Raw genomic sequence first — 27,795 nt, forward strand, 5'->3', positions numbered from 1 at the left:
TGATGCACAAACAGTAAACCGGGGACGGCATAAACTGATGCACAAACAGTAAACGGGACAATGAAACGAGACGCACACACAACTGACATTTAAACACTATGTGGCCCCGCTACAGTTTAAAAACACGCATTTTTACAGAACTGAGAAGAACGGCTAGGTTTCTTTAATATTTACTTATCCCAAGTCTTTAGGGGATTCTGCCAAGTGCTAATTCAGAATGATAAATTTGTAGGTAGTACTGACCTTGAACATGGAGTACACTTTTTTAATTTATTGGTGACATCAGAAGAGTGGATTTAGTTGTATGAGCTCTGAATATCAGATGCAGGGAAACTTTACATTTTATGAATGTTCCTTCCAAATCCAGGAAGATAGCTTGGGGGATGAGTTTTATATTTATGAGCCTCAGTGATAAGAACACAATAAAAAGTCAGACTATGAGCTGTCTAGAGATGGAGAGAACGGACTACAAATCACTCCAGTCAGTTATCTAGTTACACAGAGAACTAACTAGAAAGATGTGGCTTGAGAAGACAATCTGACCAGATACTTTGTGTAGTTACTAAGATTATGGACCACCTGGAATCGACATATCCATATTGAAGGTGTTGCTGATCTTTGTCTGCTTTCAGAACTATAGGACACTCCAGGCTATACTAGTATGAAAGGACAAACTCTTTTTGCTTTTACAATAGTTACAATATTTATAGCTTAAAACATGAAGCCAGCTTTCCTACATTTTGTTCTATTTGTTCCGCCAAGAGAACCTGAAGCTGGTGGACATGATAAAACACACAGCTAGGGCATATCTGCAAGAAAGAACAAGTACATATTGTTCTTTAATAATGGGCAAAGTGAAAAAAGGCATATTCATGAGGTATACTTGCTGTTAAAGTGAACAGACATGTTCAACAACATACTGATCCTGAAATACGAATACCTAAAACAATGACATTTGCTATTTTTTAACTTCTGTTATTATTTTCTTTATTTTAGGGCTATAACCTGTGAAGAAGAATACGTGACTGAAATAAAATTGTTGAATCCGACGTATCAAAATACTTTATATATGAAAGGTGTGAGAAAGAGGGTTGGTGACTAATACTCTTTGAAGGTTTTGTATATTTTTTAAAATTTAATTTGCATCCTGCTTTTTTTTGAGTCAGCCTTCACCTGATTCACCTGTGGGTCAGGTTTTGTTTTTATTAATTTCATTATTTTTTATTTTGTAGCTTTCCTGTAGAACAAAGCGCTGCAATAAATATCCATAACAGGGCATACAGGGTCAAAAAGCTTGTCGAGAGTGAATGCTTATCAGATTGGAGTGCAAACATTGCATTTCTGATTAAGCACTATTTGATCTGTAAACATATTCATTATGTCTACCTTGACAAAAATGAAAAGTAAAAGATAGGCAATGCAATGCAAAGCCAATGAATGGACATACAGCGGGTTCTGCACTTATGTTAGTCATTGGATCTGCTCCACCAATGCCTATAGCACATTTCTTTAATGCACAATAGTTCTCTTAAATCACCAGCAAAACATGTTTATACATGCAATACACGTTTATCTTTTTTGTTTAGACGTCTTGTACATATCAGAGAAGCCTTTGAACTTATTATAAATATTAATTAACCGTTTAATGTCATCAGATAATGTTTTATGCAGGGTGATTCACATCATAATGGCTAAAAGTGTATCAGATTTCTGATTATTACCCTAAATATTTTATGAAAATATACTTTTTACAGATTTTGCAGCATTACACCACATGGGTACAGAATCACTTGGCCGACAAAATATGAAAAGAAATGATGTGTGTCCTGCACCAAATAGCCACCTAATGTTAAGGGAAATATTCAAGAGTAAAAGACTTCCACAGCCAGCCCTATAGGCTTGAAGATTTCACAAACTTAAATCTTCTCAAAAGAGACTGCGCTTTAACTGTACCTTTCTTGTTTTTCAGCAACAGCCAATCGATCAGCATCTGGATCATTTGCCAGTATGATGCTTGCTCCTTCTTTGGCTGCCAATGCAAATGACAATGTCTGTAAAATAATAGGACACATAAATGCTTCTTTTCAGTGTAACAGCATCTATAAATGCATCACAGATAAACAAAGGTATTTAAGATAAATTAGAAGTAAGTCAGAGTACCTAATGCAGGAAACAATATGAGAGGGTACAACAACTGAGAACAAGATATCCGAGAACAACTCTTGCTGCAGGCTAGATCTGAATAACTCACTGAAAGGATGTTAAGGTATTTGTTATGTACATATACAGTACTGTATAAAAGTCGCAGGCTTCCTCAAGAAAATTATCTTTCAAGCTAGTTATCTGGGCAGTAAGTGTTATATTTGCTCTTGAAAATACTATAAACATTAAAATAAACATACATTTTTAAAATAAAACATGACAAAAATCAGTATTTTCTGTGCTCTACATTAGAATTGAAAACTGAAGTAATTTGCTTTGGTACCCTGCTGTATAATGTTTTTAAGTAGTCCTAGTTTCTTGCAGAGTTCTCTGCAGTGTAACTCTTTTGATTTTTTCTGCTGTTTGTTCTTTTTCTCTGTCCAAGTCATTATACATTTCTTCAGTTGTGTTAAGGTTGTCTTAAGGTTGTTTTCTACTCCATGTAGGTCTAATTTGTCTACTACCTTAATTTGGCCAAGCCTGTATCTTGAGCACACAAAGTACTTTTACTTAGACAGTAAAACGGATGCATACCAGTACACCTTTTCCTTCTTCTGGGTTAGGATACTTCACAGTGGAGAACTCAGGATCAGGGTCCTTCTGCTCAGGTACTGCATAAGGCTGAGCAAGGTCAAAGGCCTTAAAGGCTGACTTGACAAATTCATGTCCTACTCCATGAACAGATGTATGCACAAACTTTTCCTTGGAAGTCTTATTGATATTTCTGTGTATGTAAAAATAAAAAATGTTATGATGTGTGACATACAAAATACATGTTTAGTCTAGGTTAAAGAAAGTTAAGTATACATAAAAGTATATCAACATTCAGGACAAACAGAAAAAGTAATGCATTGCCACAAACAGATAAATCATTCACTGTCTTTGGGATATGGTCTTCTAACCGTAGGAATAATAAGGTAGGCTTCCAGTCCTAATGTTATTTTCATAGTCATAGCTTCACTTGGCAGAGAACTAAAGCCTTTCACAGCATCCTCAGAATCAAAAGTGCTTCTAATGCAGAAACCTCCTTCAAAGGTTTAGAGACATGGTTGGGACGGAGAACAAACACGATCTAAAATTGCAGGCAAGATCAGGTAAGTTCAATGGTCCTGCACACAGTTAAACATGGAAAAGGCACTATAAAATATATCATTATTAAATATGGACTCCAAATACATTGGTGGAAATTATATGAAATTATCATTTCCAGACAAAATAAAGCAACACTCTCCAAGTAGTAGTATTAGTAGTATTGTACACATATGACAGTACATAATGCACATAGCAGAAAGCAGTTCATAACCCTTAAACATATTTTTGTTTATGGCACAGAATACTTTTTTCAGGGTACATTAGTAACAGTTGATGTAGGGTTGTAGCTAGTGTTACAGTTAGGACTGAGCTGTGGTTTACTAATCTGTGTCTTGGTTTTCTCAATTAGACTATGTGGGTCTTGATGGTACAATGGAAGATTTTGAAGACTGAACTGATGATGTATTTGAGAAAAATATATCTTTTGAAGCGGTTGCTCTTTAAATTATATTTTTGAGAGATTACAGCAGATTACACTCAGATTTACATTTCTGGATGTAAAGGGAGCTAACTCTACAGCTAGGTGCAAGACACAGTAATGATCTACACTGTACAGCACGTCTACATGTGGGAGACAGACTAAGTAGAAGCAGGAAGGAGCTGCTGCAGAGGAAAATCTGTGAAAGTAAGAAATAGAAGTAGTAGGTAAGGGGTACAGCCATGCAGGAAGTTATAAGGTAGACCATGAGATGTACTGGATTTTAACCACACTGAAAAGCCAAAAGATGTAAAATAGGAGTAATGTAAGGGGAAATGATCCCAAGATTAAAGAATTCACTGGCTACTCCCTGCCAGAACCTGTTGAGTGCTCTCTAGAGGTGGTTTTGGCAACTGCTTGATTAGCTGGATGGTATTACAGACGGAGACTTAACATTTATAGACAGTTAGAGAGAGATACAGACATATATAATTTCAGAACTTTTTAAGAAGGAGAAAATAAATCCCTTGCCTGTGAAAGCAGTGCTGCTGAATATCCTGGAAATAGTGCTGATTGATTTCTGTATAAGGATCCTTAAGTAGGGGACTGTCCTTTATAAGCATTTCATCCCAAGACTTGGGCCAAGGCTCAAGATTTTGGTCATAGAAAATTACTCTTATCTGGCAAAAGAATTTACCAAGTTGATTAACTAAATCAGGATATATTTAATAAAAGCACTGATTAGTAAAATAAGTTTGTGGTCAATTGAGAATTTGAGTCTTTTGAGCTGCATTTACCACAAGAATTAGATGGTAAAGGAGCAATACAGTATGTGCTTTAAGTGGTAAGAATATTTGAGTAGACAGCATAGAACACGTAAGTAATGAAAATATATCTTTTGAAGCGGTTGATCCTTAAATTATATTTTTGAGAGATTACAGCGGATTACATTCAGATCTACATTTCTGGATGTAAAGGGAGCTAACTCTACAGCTAGGTGCAAGACATAGTAATGATCTACACTGTTCAGCAAGTCTACATGTGGGAGACAGACTAAGTAGAAGCAGGAAGGAGCTGCTGCAGAGGAAAATCTGTAAAAGTAAGAAATAGAAGTTAGTAGGTAAGGGGTGTGGCCATGCAGAAAGTTATAAGGTAGACCATGAGATGTACTGGATTTTAAAACACAATGAAAAGCCAAAAGATGACATGAAAAATAGGAGTAATGTAAGGGGCAAAATACTGCATGAAGACAGCATCTTTCTGAATAAACTGGAGAGGTCACATAGTAGATGTAGTAAATTCCACTTGGAAAAGTGTAGTAGACTAATCCTGAGAGAAATGCTGCCTGAAAAAGAAGTTGAGACAGATAGTTTGTATTTCGTGAAAAAAGAAGTGACAGGACTAAAACAGGAAAGAAGATATAAATGCAAGCCAGAGAAGTACATACTGTAGGGTCACACAGAGTTGACATTGTCAACAAAACCACTGAGAAGACAAGACAATCTTTACAAAGAAAAGCTGAAGGCAAGTATAAAATACTGCTCTTGGAGAGGCCGAGTTTAAGGTGGTGGACATTCACCCATAGGAAGAGAAAGAGAAATAAAACCACAATAGTGGAACTGCCATTACAGTGAAAGCTGGGGATCCCTTTTGATTTATCTGTATTCTTGCATGAATTTGACCCTTAAAATTAGCCAATTTTTATTCAATTCCTGATGTTTAAAAACTCAATTCTGTAATACATAAACATTTTATATATTCATGTTCTCAGTTACAAAAACTTTATATATATTCTTGTTCTCAATTAATCCATTAATATGGCCCATTACAAGTACAAGATTTCACCTAAAGAGATCATATACAGTAGATGGGAGAATAGAGGGACACAAAAAACACCAAAAAAGAAGTGTCTAAAACACTTGGGCAATAAATTCAGCTATACTATACAGAAAACAGTACACACTATTAATGTATTAAACAACCTTTCAAACACTTCTGAAAAAAGATGTGATTATTAGCTTGATTACTGCCTAAAGATAAAATAACAATAGACAGAACCTCATGTAATGAAAAATATGCAAATTCAAACCAATGTTACATAGGTAGTAAAGGGTCAACATACCATCAAGCTGAAGTGTATATGGGCATGACAGCAATAGATGCTACCAGTTACTAAATCTAACATACTTTTAGTAATAGGCTGTAAATGCTCATGTATGTTAATGAGCTCAAAGAAAATTCAACTGTGTCATTCTCAGTTCAATTTTTCTTATTTATAAAGATGTCCCTATAGTTCCATTTTCAGTGGACCAAAATGATGATAGTTGTTTTTTTTTTTGCCTAATATAGTTACCAACATACATCTGTGAATTTTGTCATGCATGACCTCCTTCTACTCAAATAAATTTTATTACAGCACACTGTTCAGCAATGGTGCATTCAGGAAGTGGAGCGCCAAAGTTTACACACAAGAAACTGTTGGCTGAGATCCAACACTACAAATACAGTCAGTTTTCCCAGCTTTATTTACCACCTAATCTATACATGTAACAGATAAGTTGCCTCTACTTTTTGATTTTCAGTAGGTAGCAGGAAATGATCCCAAGACTAAAGAATTCACTGACTACTCCCTGTCAGAACCTGTGAGTGCTCTCTAGAGGAGGTTTTGGCAAATGCTTGACTAGCTGGATGGTATTACAGCCGGAGACTTAACATTTATAGACAGTTAGAGAGAGGGACAGACATAATTTCACAATTTTTTAAGAAGGAGAAAATAAATCCCTTGCCTGTGAAAGCAGTGCTGCTGAATATCCTGGAAATAGTGCCGATTGATTTCTGCATAAGGATCCTTAAGTAGGGGACTGTCCTTTATAAGCATTTCATCCCAGGACTGAGGCCAAGGCTCAAGATTTTCTTCTATGGCAGATGCTATACCTGCATCATGTGGAGGGATAATCTGAGAACCATTGCTCCAATATACCTTGGGAGAAAAGGGAAAGGAAAATAAGCACCTTAGGCAAAGAATAAACAAGACGCATTACCCTTTTAAATGGAAGAAAATAATTTTCTAACTCATTTCACTGTTGAATAATAAATAAAAAAATTCCTGTTAGCCATGTTTCTCCTTTACTGTAAGACGCTAGATACATTTTCTCTTAACATTACAATTGCAAATCAAATATTGGATCAATACAACATTAAGTAATACAAAAAATGTACACATGGTTACACTTAGCATTGTAGGCAATACTACCTATTTTCACTTCTTTAGCATTGCCTTTTTAATTTTATAGATAATCAAAGCATCCGTAGAATCAGCTTTCTTTCAAATTGACTTGCGCACTTCTTGGAAGCCCCCCTGGTGTTGTAGGGTACAAGAGGAGTATGTTTATAATTTATGCTTTTTTGTTACATCACAATAAATTTTTGCCTTGTAAAACAATCAACATTTTTGATGGAGTATTTGTATAGGCCTGCAAAATGACCGGCTACTATGAATTATGAATCAACTCTGTTAGCTATTGGCCAAAGCTAAAATTACCATCAATCAAACATCCTATTTATTGCACAAAATCACGAATGTATTTTTATTTACTTAATGTAATGGATCAGACTTGAAAATGGGTCTGAATTTGGGCTATGGTTCATTTTGTTCAACATGTTTTGCTTCAGAAAAACACCAAGTGACTACTTTTTATAAGTAATAATTATATTTAAAGCAATTATATGTGTAATTTATTCAAGTCAAAATAATATATATATATATATATATATATATATATATCACTTTTTGTTTCTCTAGTGTTTTTTTCTATTCTAAACCCTCATCTCTCAAAAACTGGATGTGACAGAGCAATTCTGTTGCCAGATTTAGATTTTGTACCTTAAATCTGCACCTAAAATGTTTGATGGGAGCCAAAAAACATTTTTTGGAAGACTACTGTTATAAGCTGAGATTATTTTTCAGTGGATATACAGAAACAGTAAGTGAATAACTTTACTAGAGGCACATGTTATGATACATCAGGTAGTCCACAATGATCACATTATTTGTATAAATCCTATACTGAAATCCCCCATAGCCAATACATTTTGTTGTCACTCTAATGGTATACAAATTCACAAATCAGCACTTTAAAGTATGGAACTTTTTGGCTAATTTGTATTCCACAAACAATCATAGTATTGTTCATACATAAAAAAATCACTAAAAGAAACAAATGTAAATAAGAAGAAAACACACATGCAAAAATTATTTTTAATAAATTGTTAAAAACCTGCCAAATACAGTATCTGTTTTTGGGGTGTAGGTTAGACATATCCATTTATCCAACCCGCTATATCCTAAATACAGGGTCACGGGGGTCTGTTGGAGCCAATCCCAGCCAACACAGGGAGCAAGGCAGGAAACAAACCCCGGGCAGGGCACGCACACACACACTCCAAGCACACACACTAGGGCCAATTTAGGATCGCCAATGCACCTAACCTGCATGTCTTTGGACTGTGGGAGAAAACCAGAGCACCTGGAGGAAACCCACGCAGACATGGGGAGAACATGCAAACTCCACGCAGGGAGGACCCGGGATGCGAACCCGGGTCTCCTAACTTCGAGGCAGCAGTGCTACCCACTGCGCCACCCAGTTAGAAATATCATCTTCAATTTTACCTGTAAGAATACTAAACAATTTATGGTGGGATTTCAAAACATGTCAAATTAAGAAAAAAAAGGTTGAAAAACCCTAGACTAGTTTTATTTGAAAACATATTCATAGAGGCAGTATTACTGTAAATATACTGTGTACATTTTGAATTCAAGTTTTCTTCTGACATTGCATTTTTAGTTTTATTAAAATTGGTGTTAATAAAATTTATTTAGATCTTTACCTACTTTTGACATCAACTAGTATATTAGTTTGGTTTATTTTGTTTTCAGGCTGAAGTTTTTCTTTGTTTTGTTTACTTCTTTTTGAGAGTGTATAATTTAGTATTCCTTGAATTGTAACCATTCAACTGATGCTCTTGCTTGGAGTTTCATTGTTATTTGACTATAACCAGTTTGCTGTTGGTATGTTCTTTCATAAAAATATCTACACTGGAGAATTCATTGTCCAAAATCAAAGGTTGTGGTTATTAGTAATAAACAGTGTGAGGATTTGGAGTGCAATCAGAATGAATGGTGAGCTACTACCTTAATTTTTTTTTTTTTGTAGGGAAAATAAGTATTCCTCCCCAGTCTACATCTGGCTTTCCACCTTTTGGCTTACATTCCCCAGCTTCTGCTTATCATAGCAAGCGCAGGCTCTGTAGCTTTAGTAGAAGGAATAGTCAGAGAGAAAAACAGTAATATCACTGAATATAAATCTATTGTGCCATCTGTTAAAAGCGAGATGGTGTACACATTCTACTGTAAGTATAAAAAGAGTTTTTTTTTTTTTTTTAAAGAACAATTTAAGTACCCATAGACCTAATAATGCATGGCTGTGAAATTAGAATTACAAAGTGCCAACTCACCTGTTAGGCATGTGATTTAAGGCATAGAGCTACATTTTAATTACACGTCCTCCAAAAAATAATCTTTCAAGTTCTGAAATTCTGTTACAAAAAATCCTGTTAAACTTATTTTACCAAAGGGCACTTCACTACCAAATGTCACAACAGAATTGTTTTTCAGAGGGCAAATGAAATGTTAGAAATGCTGTACCTTGTAACCATTGTCCTGCTTGGGGTTGTGAGATGCAGTCACCATTATTCCTGCACATAGCTTCTTGTAAGTTACTGTATATGGCTGAAATATAAAATATAATTTTAAAAAAGCCACAATATTTCATTGTAATAAAGCTATGTTTTAATTAAACACATTCCAGATATAATACAATAAACAACAAATACCCAATTAATATTAAATACATTCAAATAAGTTTGTTTACTATAAAACGCTATTTATTAAAACCTGAATTTACTGAATATTTACTCTTCAGTTTAGTGTCTAAATCATATAATTATACATAAATATATGCAATATATTCATATTGATTTTATAAAACTGAAATATTTTGGAACTCTTAACTGCATCTTCCCTGATTTGTTAAAACAATAATATTTTACAAAAAGTGTGTGACACAGTACCACAAAAGGAGTCGGGGTGATACTGGAGAAGAGAAACACTGGAACTCCATGACTCACAAAGACAGTAGCAGCCAGTGTTGCAAACCTACACAAAAGAAAAATGTGATGACAGTTTGAAGTTTCCATTTCTTCTGAAAATAACACTAGGTTTTTTTTCAAATCTCACACAATGGAAATCAGACATGATTTTGTTTTAATATTTGGTATAAGGACTTTTCCATTCATTCATTTTCTGTAGCTAATTCTAATAACAGAGGGCCTTGGCTAGCTGGGATGCATCTTGAAGGCAGAAGCCAAGCATGGCAGGGCTCAATCCAGTACAAACACCTCCATTCTCAAACTGAACCAATTTAACATCACCAGTCAACCAAAGCTGTTATGTCTTTAGGAGAGTAGGGGGAAGTAAAAAACCTAGAAAAACAGAAAAGAACTGCCAGCTACACACATACATTTGGTAGGCTATGACCTGAATGTAGGAATTCCTCTCAATTCAGCTAAGCTCTACTTCCAATAAGGCAGCATTCCAAACATAAAACAAAAGCCTTAAAAACCTTCTGAATATGTAAATTATGAAATGGGCTCCTGATTTCAAAAAACATTAATTCTGCTTTTAGTAGTTATGCCTGTATCAAAAAAATAAAATATGTATTACTCTCCAATATTTTCCACTGTTTTTCCTGAGGGAAGGATGGATGGATGGATGGATGGATGGATGGATGGATGGATGGATGGATGGATACTTTATTAATCCCAATGGGAAATTCACAATATACCAGTGCCTTTTCATTTTCGTGGCATGGTAGAACAGATACCCAATTATTATTAAATATTAATGTAGTTAAAATGGTTCAGAAATGCACAAACTCATGATGTAAAAACAAAATAAAAAAAATTTTGCCTACATTTCCCATCAGTCCTTTTATTAATACTAACACAATGAAGATATGGCTAATAGCTCTTAGACTAGATACCAATATACACTATATTCCAATAACAGTACATGGTACAGTATTGAAGACTGTGCATTGTTAAGATAGTGACAAGCCAGAATGACACAGGTAACTAACTAACCATAACTGTAACTAACCATGCTGCTGCTTCATGGATCCAATGTCCTGGCTTTGAATCCCACAACCAGTCAGTTCTAGGAAAACTAGTGTTTCCAAGTTGGTTATGTGTGAGGGTGGCTATGTGCACAATTGAGCTCTGTGGTAGACTGGCACTATATCCTATACTGTTTCCTGCTTTGCACACAGTGCTGCCAGCATAGGCTCTAGTCTCTTGCAATCCCAACTTGGATTAAGTGGCTTTGAGAATACTGTGTTACATCACAAAATGAGGACAATATTCTCCTCTTTGAAATGGTAGCATTACATAATTTTTACAGTATTTTTGGACAGTTTCCCAATTGCCTGTGATTATTTGATCAAAACCTTTTGACTAATATAAGTAGACAACGTACAACATCGTGTGAAAAGAAAATACTCATTAAGCAACATAATGGACATTTCACCATTAAATTCGGGAATAATGTGAATTATGATAAAAGCCTCATAGTATCATTTTCTAGTATAGTGAAAATTATTGCAAGAAGTTAAATTCAATTGTATTATAACAATTTTACAAATTCATCATTTGTTTTTATTATTGCAAAATTTAATGTTTCAGCCTCTAAAATAAAACCTGCTTTTTTAAAATATACTTTTTTCATATTAATGACTAGCTTTCCATTTCCAGGCTCTCTGCTTAATTTGATGATATTATTTCCCTGCATTTCACCTGGATTTTAAGTTAAACCACAAATATTCTGACTTGACCTAACAAAATTAAAGACCTTGCGCACTCCATGCCTTAATTTACAATTATTGTCCTATTTAGTGTTTTTCATAGTTATCAACTGAGATCATTCAATGGTAAAAATGTATTCATGTTTGGGCTTTGCAAATTTTTTCTCTCTGGTTTCTACAAGGACACCGTTATCCTCTCTTCAAAATATATTTAGGCAAATTCTCCTTCAGGCAGCAATAACAATCACAACCAAGGAGTTTACCAAATAAAAACAAAAAGTGCCAGTTGGATGCTGTACCTCTTACTGTTCCCGCCACTTGCGGGATGAGCTCTTGCATCAAATCCAATCACTACTCCTCTTTCTTTGAGATCGATGAAATGTTGTTCAAGATATCTGCAGAATCCCTACAGAAACAAACAAAGAATATGTCACATATATTGTGAATATGCGGTTAAAAAATACTAACTGAAAAGTAGACAGTACAGTATATTCCAAGTCAAGAGATGACCTTGGGGAAACATAATGGATTTTTCTTTTTGTTCAGCTAGGAAACAATGATTGTTTACTTGTTCTGTGCAGCAGAAATAATTAAATTCAATAAAAAAGCATTCTTAATTCTTTTTTGTTTTGGAATCTGCTTCACATGTGTATATGGATGTATATTCATATCTCTCTCTTTTTCAAACACTTGCACCAGAAGTAAAAATCTCAAAATTTTGCTAAAAAAAGTAACTCAAAAGTTCTATCCAAGAAAAAACTGCTAACAGTTTAAACATTCTACAAAAGTTTTTCCAGGACTCATTACCACTGCCACTAAATACAAATTCAGGAAAATATCTAATAGATTTCTCCAACAATATACCATATGAGAAACATTATATATGCTTTACTTCATTCCAACAAATACTCTGATAATTTCATGTACTTGTTTAACTGATGTATCAGTGAACTCTAACCCCCAAGGGTCATGCGAAAAGACAATTTTCCCTCAGGAATTAACAAAGTATATCAAAAATAATTGTGCGACTAACCATGGATAAGGTAAATAAGAAAATTTAACATGATTATCTCTTCTCCTCTCCTCTCGTTTCATCTAATCAGAAACTGCTTTTCCTGGGGTCAGAGTTATAAAACTTGTGTACCCACAAAGAGAGTCTTGAAATGTGTGTACGAAGCTTTCCACACAAAAGTTTGGACTTGACAGGGTAGCTTACATAAATTTATGGCAACTTTTACCCAGCTGTACACAACATTTTATTATAGGCTTTACCTGGGAGGCTGAGAAGTGTGATGCATCTGTAGTTGGAACACACCTTATGGTTACCCTTCTTACATATGAGGACAACTATACCAGCCTGCCAGTGCAAGGGTACTTTACCCACCTCCATGTGATATTGAATAGGGGCATTAGCCAAGCTATCCCAGCAATATTCAGTGCTTTCAACATCACCAGTTGGTTCTCATCTGCCCCAGCAGCCTCACCATCATAGGAGTTCTCAGACAACAATAGCGACTTCAGCTTAAGTGATGGGACCCCCCCGGGGACATGTCCAACATTCCTTCCTGATACAGAGGTATGTCCACCAGACTGAGGAGTTCCTTAAAAGTATTCCTGCCACTGCTTCACAATTTCCCAATAAGAAGTGAGCAAACACAATATAGATAAGGTCATGCCTTCCACTTCTGATGCATCAAACAGTTTGTCAGAACAGCCTCTGGGCCATCCAATAGTCTTTCAACATAGCCTCTCCAAACTCCAGCAATGCTCAAGCTGTTGCTACTGCAATCACTTCTGCAGCAGTCATCTTAAACTGTTGGTACCTCTCAAATGAGTCAGAGAACATTTATCTAAAGGCCACCTACTTCTGTCTGACAAGTTTCCTAACCTCTTGTGTCCATCATAAGATCCTAGAGTTGCCACCATGTGATGATTAGACTACCTTTAGACCACAGCTTTTAGTAGATGCTTCCACATTTAAGATCTTCAACAGGGTCCATTCAATGTTCCCAACCTCACTTGGCACATGGAAAAGTGTCTTCAGAGGCAGGAGTTGAATTGATCACAAACAGAAGTCTCAACTAGACATTCCTAGGTCACTCAAACTGTTAATCTAGGCTTAACCAGTCTATCCAGCCTATGCCCCTTGCTTCAAGTCCAAAACACTACCAAGTGATAATCAGTTAACAGCACTGTCCCTACACTCAAATGTCCAAAACATATGACCTTAGGTCAGAAGACACTAGGGTTGTGTGGTATACCAGAACACAAAAAGTACTGAAAAACCCACAATTTAAAATGGTACGGTGCCAGCATTTTTGGACTTTTTGGTACCAGAAGTAAACATAATTTTTCCACTCAAACTCCTTCCCTAACAATCAGAGGAGTAAGAATGGAAAATGTGCTTAGACATGCTTGAGATGAAACCACATGCTTCAACACAATCAAGATTTCAACACTATCAATATAGAAGCAGTGCATAATGCAGAGTGATAGTGCAGCAGGGAGGCTAGAAGGGGAAAAACATACCTGTCTTAATCTACAGTTTTTTCATCCTTACAAGCAAAATATGCATGACAATAGAAAATATTAGTAATCATAGTACAGTAATCCCTCATCCATCGCGGGGGTTGCGTTCCAGAGCCACCCGCGAAATAAGAAAATCCGCGAAGTAGAAACCATATGTTTATATGGTTATTTTTATATTGTCATGCTTGGGTCACAGATTTGCGCAGAAACACAGGAGGTTGTAGAGAGACAGGAATGTTATTCAAACACTGCAAACAAACATTTGTCTCTTTTTCAAAAGTTTAAACTGTGCTCCATGACAAGACAGAGATGACAGTTCTGTCTCACAATTAAAAGAATGCAAACATATCTTCCTCTTCAAAGGAGTGTGTGTCAGGAGCAGTGACTGTCACAGAGATAGAGAAAAGAGCAAACAAATCAATAGGGCTGTTTGGCTTAAGTATGCGAAGCACCGCAGCACAAAGCTGTTGAAGGCGGCAGCTCACACCCCCTCTGTCAGGAGCAGACAAAGAGAGAGAGAGAGAGATAGAGAGAGACAGAGTTTGTTTTTCAAGCACAAATCAATACGTGCCCTTCGAGCTTTTAAGTATGCGAAGCACCGTGCAGCATGTCGTTTGAGGAAGCAGCTGCACAAAAGATAGCAACGTGAAGATAATCTTTCAGCATTTTTAGACGAGCGTCCGTATCGTCTAGGTGTGCGAACAGCCCCCCTGCTCAATCCCCCTACGTCAGGATCAGAGAAAGTCAGCGCAAGAGAAAGAGAAAAGTAAGCTGGGTAGCTTCTCAGCCATCTGCCAATAGCGTCCCTTGTATGAAATCAACTGGGCAAACCAACTGAGGAAGCATGTACCAGAAATTAAAAGACCCATTGTCCGCAGAAACCCGCGAAGCAGCGAAAAATCCGCGATATATATTTAAATATGCTTACATATAAAATCCACGATGGAGTGAAGCCGCGAAAGGCGAAGCGCGATATAGCGAGGGATTACTGTAATCAAATCAATTGTGTCATCTCCATTTGCGACTGCTCATTACTTCATTACCAAATTAAATTTTATAAGGGAGAAAGAAATTTACTGGTCCAAATACTATGTTTTTGCTTAATTATGGAATATGAGGTAATTTTAAATTAACAGTGTCACGCATGTGCGAGGAGGAGAATGTTGAGTGGAGCAAGTGAAGGTAATTCCACACCAGGCCAGGGGGTGGCGGGATGCATTAAACTTTCTTCTGTTGTCTTAGCAAACAAGCCGCAGGATTATCTGTCTGACCCATCCTTGAAGATGTCACTTCCGTTTCCGGCGCCTGAGACAATGTCACTTCCGGTTCTGGCCCCTATGGTGATGTCAGAAGAAGGTCAATTCTGGTCCCCTTACATCACTTCCGGTTTTCCCACTTAAAAACGCCATCTTCCCAAACCTCAATCAGTTCATGTCTGGACTCCAACCAAGACACTTCTCTCAAACAAATCAAACCATTGCAACCAGTGATAATATACGGGTGGCTGCCCCAAACCTTTTTAAGTGAGTTGAGTCTGATCTTTCACAACAGATAATGCAGCACATAGCAGTTCTGTTGAATAAACCAACTTAAACAAAAAAGAGGCTCTCAAGGAATGAAGAAATCTTTGGTTTGGTTAGGTCAGGCACTGTATTAAAAAATGCATTTCAGGTACAAAAGAATACAGAAAAAGCTATGCATTAGCAGACAATGAGATAGATAATGTAGGCATCCTTCATATTAAAATACTACAGGAATGGCAAGAAATGTCCAGTGACACAGTGAATGATGGCTCTAGCAATTGGAGGTAAGGAATAATGGAAGGAAACATAAAAGTGCTAACAACTGAAAACAGGAGAACGTTTGAGAGAAACCATGACTAAATAGTACATCATTTTATAAAAAATACTTATTGCCAGATATGTTTGTCCAAATGGCAGATGTTGTTGTTATTAAAGCATAAACTGAAGCCAAATGATTAGACTAAACTAAAGCTTACAATTATTTTTGAGACTAAGTCTTTATTTTTATTTAAAATTCAGATAAATCATATCCATAACCCCTCACTCTTAATAAAATGGCACTTACCATATCATCAATTGGTGCATGCACAGTGACTAAAAGTGTTATTGAAATCCAGTGTGATACTTACAAGAATATTGTTGACAAAAATGCAACACAAATAATAGAAAATATAAATAACCAGCAGATCCTGAAAGAAACTAGGAGAAAAACTACTGAGGGGTAAAATGGTATTTTGCATTTCTGGAACTATTTTTATTCAACTCATAGTTTGCAATAAGGATACAACCAAATGCATAAACATATGTATAATGATGAGAGGTTTTGGAGGCACAACACCTTGTATACTTAAAATTATAATTAGCAGTCATTCCAAACATTTAGATCCTCATGTGGATGGAACGGCACTGATACACCATTACAATACAATATGCACCACAAAACCACTTCTGGCTCTGTACCTGAGTTGTCTGGATGACAGTCAGATCATTCATACGGGAGGTTCCAGCTCCCATTGCAGAACGAAGACCGGCAGTTCCAAAATCCATTCGTGAACCAAAGCAGACATTTAATTCCTCAATGTTGTTATCAGCAACGAGTTTCTTAACTATTTCCAATGTCTGAGGATTCTAGGAAAGCAAAAAACAAACATTAACAATGAAATTAAACAAATGAATAAACACCAAAATAATACATCCATCCATCCATTTTCCAACCCGCTGAATCCGAACACAGGGTCACGGGGGTCTGCTGGAGCCAATCCCAGCCAATACAGGGCACAAGGCAGGAACCAATCCCGGGCAGGGTGCCAACCCACCGCAGGACACACACAAACACACCCACACACCAAGCACACACTAGGGCCAATTTAGAATCGCCAATCCACCTAACCTGCATGTCTTTGGACTGTGGGAGGAAACCGCAGCGCCCGGAGGAAACCCACGCAGACACGAGGAGAACATGCAAACTCCACGCAGGGAGGACCCGGAAAGCAAACCCAGGTCCCCAGGTCTCCCAACTGTGAGGCAGCAGCGCTACCCACTGTGCCACCATGCCGCCCCAAAATAATACAGTACTAGGACAATTACCTAGATTGATTGGTCTGATTTGCAAATTAAAAAAAATGTTCATCATGCTACTGAATCAAATTCGCTTCGATATTTTACATTGGGGTCCTCAATCATGATTTTGTAATTAGAAGCCATTCCTTACTGATAATTAATCTTGGTATTTAAATATGCAGCTAGTTAGTGCTTTCATTCTGCCAAAAAAAATCTCTCTTCATCACTAACTTTTCCTTTTCTGAGAACATTATCCATATGTTTTGTAGACAAGAACATGTTTGTACTACTTTGTCCATGCCTCTTCTCTTTCGTTTACTTCTAAACATTTTTATTAACACAGATACTTTTATGGTGTACAGTATATAGAGGTTTAAATCGGATCAAGTTAGCAGAACTGGTGTTTTTTGTTCTTAATTTTTCATATCCTCCTCTTGGAAATTTTCTGCTCTTTAATCCAAATATTTGGTTGTTTTTTTACACCAAAATTGAATTTAACAATTGTTGAAAACATTTAGTGCCATTCTATGCCATTTTGTTTAGAATTGTGTGAAGTCATCACTTGACACGGTTTCCTAGTTTCTGGTGGTGTGGTCTCAGAGGTTGCAACCTCATCAGTTACTGGCAGGTTTTAAAATAGACACAGGCAGCCATTTTCTATCTAAGTTTATAGATAACTTTCTAAAAGACTAGTGTGATTCTTTCTTCTTTTTCTCTCAGAAGCAAGTCTGTTTAGCAACGTTTTTGAGCACAATTTTCAGATATTGTTTTTTGGCTTGTTGGTATTGCAGTTAGACCTTTGCTTTTGGTCTGTGGGCGTTTCTTATATCAAGTCTCATTTTCTGGTCCTTCTCTTTCAAAAATACGGTCTCTCCATTGGGGACAGTACAGTTTTACAGGCAGAACAAATTTTAAGTGAATTCTACACCTCGTGATTGCTGGTACATTGATTGTAATTAGACTTAAGTGGAGTATACAGTAAGGTGTATCAATCTGTCAATCGTAGCAGCAGAGAGTGCTGATAAGTTCTATGTTCTTTAGATATGCAAGCAAGAATTAAATTGTACCCTGAACATGTGACGATACCAAAACTATTACAACTACTAGTAACAGTACAAAGAGGATTTTGAGTGCAATTTCATTTCCATGGCTAGCAAAGAAGTTGTGGTTTCATTGAATTCTGCATCCTTCCAAATGCTTATTGTTCATTTGTTTTAAGCCCAATACTAGAACAAACTGAGGAACGCCATGCACCATTTTGTCTCTGAAAATTAGTGTTTTTAATAGTTATTTTGAAATAAAAAGTAAACACATTTACAACAGAATCTAATTTTTAAACATAATATAGAAGTATATCTAATAGAACATTGATGGTGTAAATGCCAAGACTGATGTTCTGGCACAGCTGGATGAACAGGCGGCCGGCCGGGTTTAACTGCAGTACCTTTATTGGCCGGGAGGAAATGGAGGGACAAGGAAGGATTGTCTCTGAGCGCTATTTAATCCTGCCACTACATGGCAGCTTCCCTCGGGTGGCGCTTTAATTCACACTCCCGGAGGGCACCTGGGGAAATGTACTCTGGGTGAGCATCCCTGTCAAAGTGTGTGGGTTTGCACTACAGGGGGCTGTAAAAAAAAGTAGACACTTAAAAAGAGGTTCCGCCTGACCCAGAAGTGATCCAGGCTGTAGTCATTTGACAAAGGAAGTACTCCTGGGTCTAGCAAAAAAGAAGCCACCCGGCCTGATACAGGTAAGCTGAGTTGGGAGGAGGTGGAAAAAGCTTGCCTGGAGGAAAGGAGAAGGATTTATTTTGGGGAGAAAGGCAGTGTTTGAAGGATCATGACCTGTACAGTGGAACCTCGGGTCACGACCGTAATTTGTTCCACTCTGGTCACAACCCGATTTAGTCGTGTCCCGAAGTAATTTCCCCCATAGGATTGTATTTAAATACAATTAATCCATTCTGGACCATACAAGCTGTATGTACATATATGTTTTTTTAAAGATTTTTAAGCACAAAAATAGTTAATAATACCATAGAATGAACAGTGTCATAGTAAACTAAATGTTTACTTACTTCTTCTGTAATGTTTACTTCTTCTGCTTGGGCTCTCTCTCTCGTGGTCTTGCGCTTGCGCTCTCTCTCGCTCGCGCTCTTGCTGCACAGGGAATGCACAGGGAGAGACTGAACATGTGCGGAAATCATCGGCGTGTACGATCCGAAAGGGAAAATGGCTTGTTCGTCACCCAAGTGTGTGGTCGTGAACAGATGCAAAAGTTTGGTGAACTTTTTGGTCGTAACCCGATTTGTACGTGGTCCGAGACGTTCGCGACCTGAGGTTCCACTGTATATGGTATTTTGGGCAAAGAAAACATCACTTATAGAAGCTTTTGACTGTGTGTCGGCACTTGTGTCTGGGACACCCCCTAGTGTTCACATTTTTTCTTTAATCAGAGAAGCTGAATCATTTCTTTGCCCACTTTGAAATGAGAGTCATAGCTCCAGATACTGCATCTCCGCTACCTTACAACAGCCATTCCCCAACTGTGCAGGAATATGAAGCGAGGCACGTGCTCACAGAGATAAACCACAGGAAGGCCGCCGGTCTTGATGGTGTGACAGGAAAGGTCCTAAATGAATGTGCAGACCATCTCTACGTGATCCACACGAAGATCTTCAATCAATCCCAGTCCAGGTACACCATCCCGCCCTGCCTGAAGTCTTCTATAGTCATCCCAGTGCCAATAAAGACCGCCATCAGTGGTTACTGTGATTATTGGCTGATAGCTCTCAAACGTATTATAATGAAGTGCTTTGAGAGTCTGGTAGTCCAAAACATTTGATCCACCCTCCACCTACCTTTGATCTGTACCAGTTCGCCTACAGATGATGCCATCACCACTGCCCTTCACACAGTACTATCTCACCTCAAACAACGGAGGAGCTATGTAAGGATGCCTTTCTTAGACATGTCCAAGGTAGACAAATTACCAAACTCTATGGCCTTGGACTTTCCCAAACCACCTGCCACTGCATGAAGGACTTTCTGACAAAACGCTTCCAGACTGATAGATTAGGCCCACACCTCTCCAATACGTACTGCGTACTACAGTAAGTCCACTTCTTTATGCTGTTTACACCCATGACTCCGTCTCGACCAGCTCTACCAATGCTATCATCAAGTTTGTGGAAGACATGACCGTGGCTGTACTCATCTCAGAAGGAGATGAGACTGCCTACAAGGATAAAGTCCAGAGACTGACAAATTGGTATTTGGAGAACAGTCTAGTTCTGAATTCTGTAAAAACGAAGAAACTCATAATAGATTTCAGGAGGAACAATGCAGAGCCCACCCCACTATACATCAATGGGGATTATATAGTAAGGGTTTCAGCTTTAAAGTTTCTGGGTATGCTGATAGATAAGAACATTTCCTGAACTACTTATACCATCACAGTAGTGAAAAAGACACAGTAGAGACTTTTTTTTTTTCTGAGAGCCCTCAGAAAATAAAACCTGCAAGAGAAAAAAGTGTTATCTTTCTATTGCTTTCTATGGAAATTGTGATGACATATGGCATTTCTGTATGGTTTGCCAGTTGCATAGCAGCAAATAGGAGAGCCCTTCAAAAGGTCATTAACACTGCCCAAAGGATTATTGGCTGCTCTCTGCCCTCACTGGAAGATCAAGATTCAGCAGTCACGGTCTAAGCTGAGTAACCAATATATTAAAAGTCGTATTCCACCTAGCAGTATGCAATATGTATCGTCTATGATAATATCTTTATTGTTGCGTTTAATAATGTGTGAGCTGAAATTATTGAGTATGTCACACACTTTACAAAAAACAATATAAAACATGCCTTAAGAGCCCACGCATTAATGGTAGCATCACTGCCTAACAATTTGTGAGTAGACAGTCAAGTCAAGTCGGGAAGCATGCACTGGTACAGTGCGTTGCCACACCTACCAGATGACAAAACAGCTCGGGACCCTGGTTGGCAACCCCCCAGGCAGACGCGCTGTCCAGTCCCACCCTCCGGAAATGACCATCTATCTGCCGCAACCAGGTGTTATGTGTGCGACCCCTTGGCCTGGTCCAGCCACTCGTGTCTCCAGCAATGAGGATCCTACAAGCCGGATTACCCTCGGGGAATCACACCACATGGCTCTAGTGCCGTAACTGACTCTCCCTCACAATGCAGGTAATGTGCCTCATTTGGTACTCCATGAGCAATCGCTCATTTGACACAAAGTCAAACCAGCGGTACCCAAGGATTTTCCTGAGACACAGTACCAAAGGAGTCCAGTCTTCGTCTCATGTCACTGGATAGCGTCCATGTCTCACAACCATATAGCAAGACAGGAAGCACCCGGACTCTAAAGACTTGGACCTTCGTCCTTTTGCATAGATTATCGGGAGCGCCACACACCCCTTTCCAGTGACCTCATGACCCCCAATGCTTTCCCAATCCGTCTACTGACTTCATGAGAAGAGTCACCAAAGACATGAATGTCACTGCCTAAGTAAGTAAACCAGTCGACAAGGTCGACACTCTCTCCGCAGACAGACACACTGCTGATGGCTGTGCCTAAGAGGTCATTAAAGTGGTAGGTGTTTCCTTAAGAGGCATTAGCTCTCTGGAAATGTGTTCTTTTCAATTGTGGTGTTTTAATTAACCTAAATTTAAGTAATTATAAATAAAAAAGGTATTATTCCCCCCCATCATGCAATATGACGGTTACAAGATTACACGAGAAGTATAAAGGATAATTTAGCTCTTTACTGACAGTTTCACGCGGTATTACAGACGGGAAGCTTATGACAGACTCTACCAAGCATGTGGGTGTCTTGACCTACGCAGTCTGCCATCTTTCATCGCCACTCTGAAAGGATTTTCACCGGACGGAAGACATAATCTTCCACCCAGCAGCTTCAAAGTGTTGGCCGTAGGTCCATCCTTATATTCTGGTTGCTCCATGTGCAGTCTCCTTCTCTTGGATCCAAACAAGGACAGGAAAGGACTCAAACCCCACCTTCAAAAATACAGGAATAGCACAATGCCTACATACAGTTCTCATTCTCCCAACAAGGAAAGAGGATGGTGTGCTGACAAAAGACAGAAATATACTAGTCTGTCTTTAGGCTGACTATTCAATTCTCCAGTTGTCTTTGGCTCTCTAGTCCTGTGCTTGGCTCGGCAATTCTAAATGCTGATGCTGTGCCCCTGTGTACCATACTTGGTCTGCCTGTATGAATGAGTCCATAACATATATATATATATATATATATATATATATACACACACACACGCACACACACACACACACACATATATAGTCACACACGTGCACATGAGAGGCAGCTAAAGGGCCTGAATAAGAGTAATTCCACGGCAGACCAGGTAATGGCGGCGTGCACTAACTCTTTCTCTTGCGAGTAGGGGGCAAAGCCCACTAGTATGTGTGTGTGTATATACTGTATATATATATATATATATATATATATATGATATGGGGTTAAGATTCATTTTTAATACTGTGACCTACACAGTCATGATAACAAAGTGTTGCCTTCATATTCATTCGGATTGCAATGAGCACACCTACAGTTGTCCATCAAAGCACCCATTTATTTTCTTACCAGTGTACAGAAATCAGAATCAAAGGGGAAACTTTGTATGCATCCAAAATTACGCATATAGGACTGTGAGATGTGGAAGGAAACTACATAATGACATTGCTAACAAACAGCAATTAAAAATCAAGGCAGGTCTCAAGTTAAGTGGCTATTTGGCTTGCCTACAATGGCAATTAAATGAACTGCTCCATAAGTTCCATAAATATCAAAATAAAAATCATTTAGTTTTTCATTGCTTTGAAGCACAAATCACTATTAATATGACATGGACTATGTTAACAGTAACACATAATTGGCGAGACACACAGTTAGTTAGCAGGATGTGTAAAACAGCATACATCATTGTTGAGTACGAATATGCATACACTAAATTTGCGTCACTCATTTGATTTTTGAATGCAAACTAATGTCCGTGTCTATAAGCCCTAAAATGTGACAATCATAGTAAAACCACCTATGTTATTATGTGTTTTGAATATTTAAATGGACAAGATTCACAGACTACAGGTAATACCAGTGCAATTAATTCTCTAATTCTGGATTTGCATACAGACTAAGCAAAAGCAAAGTCTGATCACACAAGTGAGATACTTTGAAAACAGTAAAACAAAAGATGCTTTGCAAAATCTAAATAATGGATGGATGTTACTAGATAGAAAGAGTCAGAGAATAAATGCAGAATGAATACATGGTAAGATAAAACAAGTAGTCCATGATAATACAGTTCTTTATGAAACCCCCAATATTATATCATCCCCACCTTGTGAATTTCCCCATGGGATTAATAAAGTATCTATCTATCTATCTTGTTATTACACTGGGTGAATCCACATGTCTGTCATACATTAAAATTCAAGCCCTGCATTGTATTTAGATATTTACTATAGTTCAGTAACTACTTGATGGATAAACCAGTATTTTAAAGCTGTTGTTACTGTAAGTACTTGTATGTTTTATATGATATAACAGAAAAGGCACAACACTGTTCACTTAAATAATGGGGGTGTTTGAAAAAAAAAAAGATGTTGAATGGAATTTCTGTTTTTGTAGTGGTATTGAGAGTACATATACAGTATATTATATATATATATATATACAGTGGGTACGGAAAGTATTCAGACCCCCTTTAATTTTTCACTCTGTCATATTACAGCCATTTGCTAAAATCATTCAAATTAATTTTTTCCCTCATTAATGTACACACAGCACCCCATATTGACAGACAAAAAAAAGAATTTTTGAAATTGTTGCAGATTTATTAAAAAAGAAAAACTGAAATATCACAGGTTGCTAAGTATTCAGACGCTTTGCTCAGTATTTAGTAGAAGCACCCTTTTGAGCTAATACAGCCATGAGTCTTCTTGGGAAAGATGCAACAAGTTTTTCACACCTGGATTTGGGGATCCTCTGCCATTCCTCCTTGCAGATCCTCTCCAGTTCTGTCAGGTTGGATGGTAAACGTTGGTGGACAGCCATTTTTAGGTCTCTCCAGAGATGCTCAATTGGGTTTAAGTCAGGGCTCTGGCTGGGCCATTCAAGAACAGTCACAGAGTTGTTGTGAAGCCACTCCTTCGTTATTTTAGCTGTGTGCTTAGGGCCATTGTCTTGTTGAAAGGTAAACCTTCGGCCTAGTCTGAGGTCCTTAGCACTCTGGAGAAGGTTTTTGTCCAGGATATCCCTGTACTTGGCCGCATTTATCTTTCCCTCGATTGCAACCAGTCGTCCTGTCCCTGCAGCTGAAAAACACCCCCACAGCATGATGCTGCCACCGCCATGCTTCACTGTGGGGACTGTATTGGACAAGTGAAGTGATGAGCAGTGCCTGGTTGTCTCCACACATACCGCTTAGAATTAAGGCCAAAAAGTTCTATCTTGGTCTCATCAGACCAGAGAATCTTATTTCTCACCATCTCAGAGTCCTTCAGGTGTCTTTTAGCAAACTCCATGCGGGAGTTGGCCTTAATTCTAAGCTGCAGGGACAGGATGACTGGTTGCAATCGAGGGAAAGATAAATGCGGCCAAGTACAGGGATATCCTGGACAAAAGCCTTCTCCAGAGTGCTAAGGACCTCAGACTGGGCCGAAGGTTTACCTTTCAACAAGACAATGGCCCTAAGCACACAGCTAAAATAACAAAGGTGTGGCTTCACAACAACTCTGTGACTGTTCTTGAATGGCCCAGCCAGAGCCCTGACTTAAACCCAATTGAGCATCTCTGGAGAGACCTAAAAATGGCTGTCCACCAACGTTTACCATCCAACCTGACAGAACTGGAGAGGATCTGTGTTTTAGTTTGGGAAAATGGTTCCAAGGTTTTAAGAGAAAATAAGCAGGCAGGAATCAAAGAGGAAAGGTCCAATACTTCAATTGTGTTTACTTGTTCAAATATAATATCAGTTACATACAATATAATAGCAATATACATGCAGATATAGGAATTGTACTATTGATTTACAGTAATATATATATATGACTTATACTATACTTACAGTAATATCAAAAGACCCAGAGCCATCATCCTAGACCAGTAGACTGAGGGAGCCCGCGTGTCAGTCTCGTCAGAGGATCAACTCGTGAGCCTGGTCCAATACCGGGCGGTGTGCACGTTCCCCACGGTTGAGCTTCCGAAGAAACTGAGGGCGGAACCTTCCCTTATATACTAATTGAGTGTCCTTACCCAAAATGGCTTACGTGTAAGCAGTGTATACAGAAGTGATCAGTTTCTGCACACCTTCTTCCCACGGGACATCTTATGTGTTATCTCTACTAAGCCTAAAACAACCCTTCTTAGAGACATCAAAACAACTTACAGAAAAACATCTTGCATTAATTAACCTTTCCCTAAAACATTCTGAAACCCTTTATGAGAAAGAAGTTTTGCACATTCTTTCGCTATCATCCCAAACATTCCAATCTTTGTAGCTGGTTTTGCACTGAAGCGACCAACCCCCTCTTACTCCTTTATTTCATCCCTTCTCCTGTTACAGAGAAAACCTTTTTATTACAATCGGTCCCTCGCTCAGCGCAAAATCAGCAACCTTGTCTGTCGTGCTCTATTATTAATTCGTTTTAAAACACAAAACACATAGCAATTAAATATAGTCATTAAAGCAATAATAATAATAAGCAGCACCAAAGGGTGTCCGTGTGCAACAACAGGTAAAACGTGATATCTACACAAGGTTATCATAGTGGTAACATTATATTGAAACCAATACCCATTACATATTGTATCATTACACTCAGTATTTTCAGGTTTAACCGTTAACCGTAAGCTACTGCTAAAGTTCCATATATCATGCCATATTTGCATATTATTTTTCTGTATCTGTGCTTGTAATATGTTAAAAGTGCATACAGTCCAGTTCATGAAAGTTGAGACATTTAGCCATCGAGTGTCATTGCTAGCCGTGATTATCCAATCTGAAGCGCGTTGTTCCCAGTTTACGGTTTGCTGATGAGAGACCATGGACTGAGGTAACCACCTAGCCATTTGGTCTGCCACTTTGTGAGTATGTCGTCCACATTCTCAAGCTTGTTTGCAGTTATTTCATTATCTATGGTGTTTAAAGTTCCTAGGGTGGTGCCAACCCCTCCTAAGAAAGTGTCATACCATGCCCGTTTAGCACGCTTACACTGTGGCAACAGTGGAAATGTCACTTGCCATGTAACCTTAGTCCTTTTTGCTGTCATAGAAACAAGTTTACATGTGTCAATTATTGGTTCTACGTGTGACTGTCTCGTTATGGGGGTTCTGGCCCACACGGCTATGGCAAGCATTGGTATAGTCCTGTTAATAATTTCAGTTGCATTGATCCAGCCAATGGGCCCAGTCTTATTAGAGGTGTATTCGCCTGATGTTGCATTGACCTCGCACTGTACCTTGGAGCCGTTCCAGGGCCCCATACACCAAGTTACTTTCGACGTCCAGGTAATATTTAAGTTTTCAGAGCACTCAATCAGATACCTCTGTGGTTTTACCCCCGGCACCTTCAAGTTCGAGGAGTAGATGGTGCACCCATCACCAGTCGTAATTGTAAGGACATTGCAAGACTGATTCTCCGGACACGTCGTGTTCTCCTGCCGTCTAGATTTAGTGGAAGTGTTCCACCACCATCGGACCTGAGTCGTCTCCGTTGCCTCGCCTCCTAATGTAGTGGCTCCTACTTCATTCAGAACACCCCCAATTCTGTAAAACAAGAACACAGCATGTTGCACCCACTCCTCACTCCCGTCTATAGCAGTGTTTTGCAGGAACATTTACCCATGCTTCTTCTCCATTGTATAGAACAGTTACAATCAAATCCTGTCCCATTGCGATGATTTCTGCCGAGCGGGGTGGTCCATGGGGTTGTTTAACCCACACCTTCGCCCCATTAACCAATTTAGGAGCATCTGTTGATCCAAATCCCCCCACATTCCGGCCAGTCTTAACTACTGGTGCAGTACTTTCCTGCACTTTTCCCATGTGAACTGGTATTATTAACAATTGCGCTATTCGATCTCCCTTAGTCAATTTGATTGGATCCCCCATTGAGGATTGTAACAGAACTTTGACGGTCCCTTGGTAATCTGCGTCGATTACGCCTGCTAGCACAGTGACTCCCTTTAGCGCTAGACTTGATCTTGGGCATACATGCCCGTAGTGTCCCTTCGGGATTTTCACCCCTATCCCTGTATTAATTATAGTTACTCGTTCGGTGACTGTCTCATCCTGTATCGCATAGAGATCTAAGCCTGCTGCCCCCTCATTGCCCCTAATGGGTAGTTTCGCGTCTGGATGCTCTGTCCAGATCTGTATTGGCCCGTCTGCGTCCATTTTACAGATCTGAAATTTCATCCTCTGCAACGGAGTTGAACCTGTTGCAAATGGGCGATTATTGAGCGCGCAAACCGCATCCACTAAATGCTCCT

General features: G+C 38.4%; 1 protein-coding gene across 1 annotated transcript in view; it reads right to left on the minus strand.

Annotated features, from left to right (window-relative positions):
* pgm2 (phosphoglucomutase 2) overlaps positions 1 to 27,795 on the minus strand; it is a 51,884-nt gene that overhangs the window by 15,368 nt on the left and 8,721 nt on the right. The window contains exons 2-8 of the mRNA XM_028801987.2: positions 16,641 to 16,808; positions 11,928 to 12,034; positions 9,842 to 9,926; positions 9,417 to 9,500; positions 6,499 to 6,692; positions 2,737 to 2,926; positions 1,954 to 2,051 (exon numbers count right to left, since the gene is read on the minus strand). Coding sequence (XP_028657820.1) covers positions 1,954 to 2,051; positions 2,737 to 2,926; positions 6,499 to 6,692; positions 9,417 to 9,500; positions 9,842 to 9,926; positions 11,928 to 12,034; positions 16,641 to 16,808 — 926 coding nt within the window. The remainder of the gene's footprint in view (positions 1 to 1,953; positions 2,052 to 2,736; positions 2,927 to 6,498; positions 6,693 to 9,416; positions 9,501 to 9,841; positions 9,927 to 11,927; positions 12,035 to 16,640; positions 16,809 to 27,795) is intronic.

The sequence above is a fragment of the Erpetoichthys calabaricus genome, chromosome 5, assembly GCF_900747795.2.
Source record: "Erpetoichthys calabaricus chromosome 5, fErpCal1.3, whole genome shotgun sequence".
Lineage (NCBI taxonomy): Eukaryota > Metazoa > Chordata > Cladistia > Polypteriformes > Polypteridae > Erpetoichthys > Erpetoichthys calabaricus.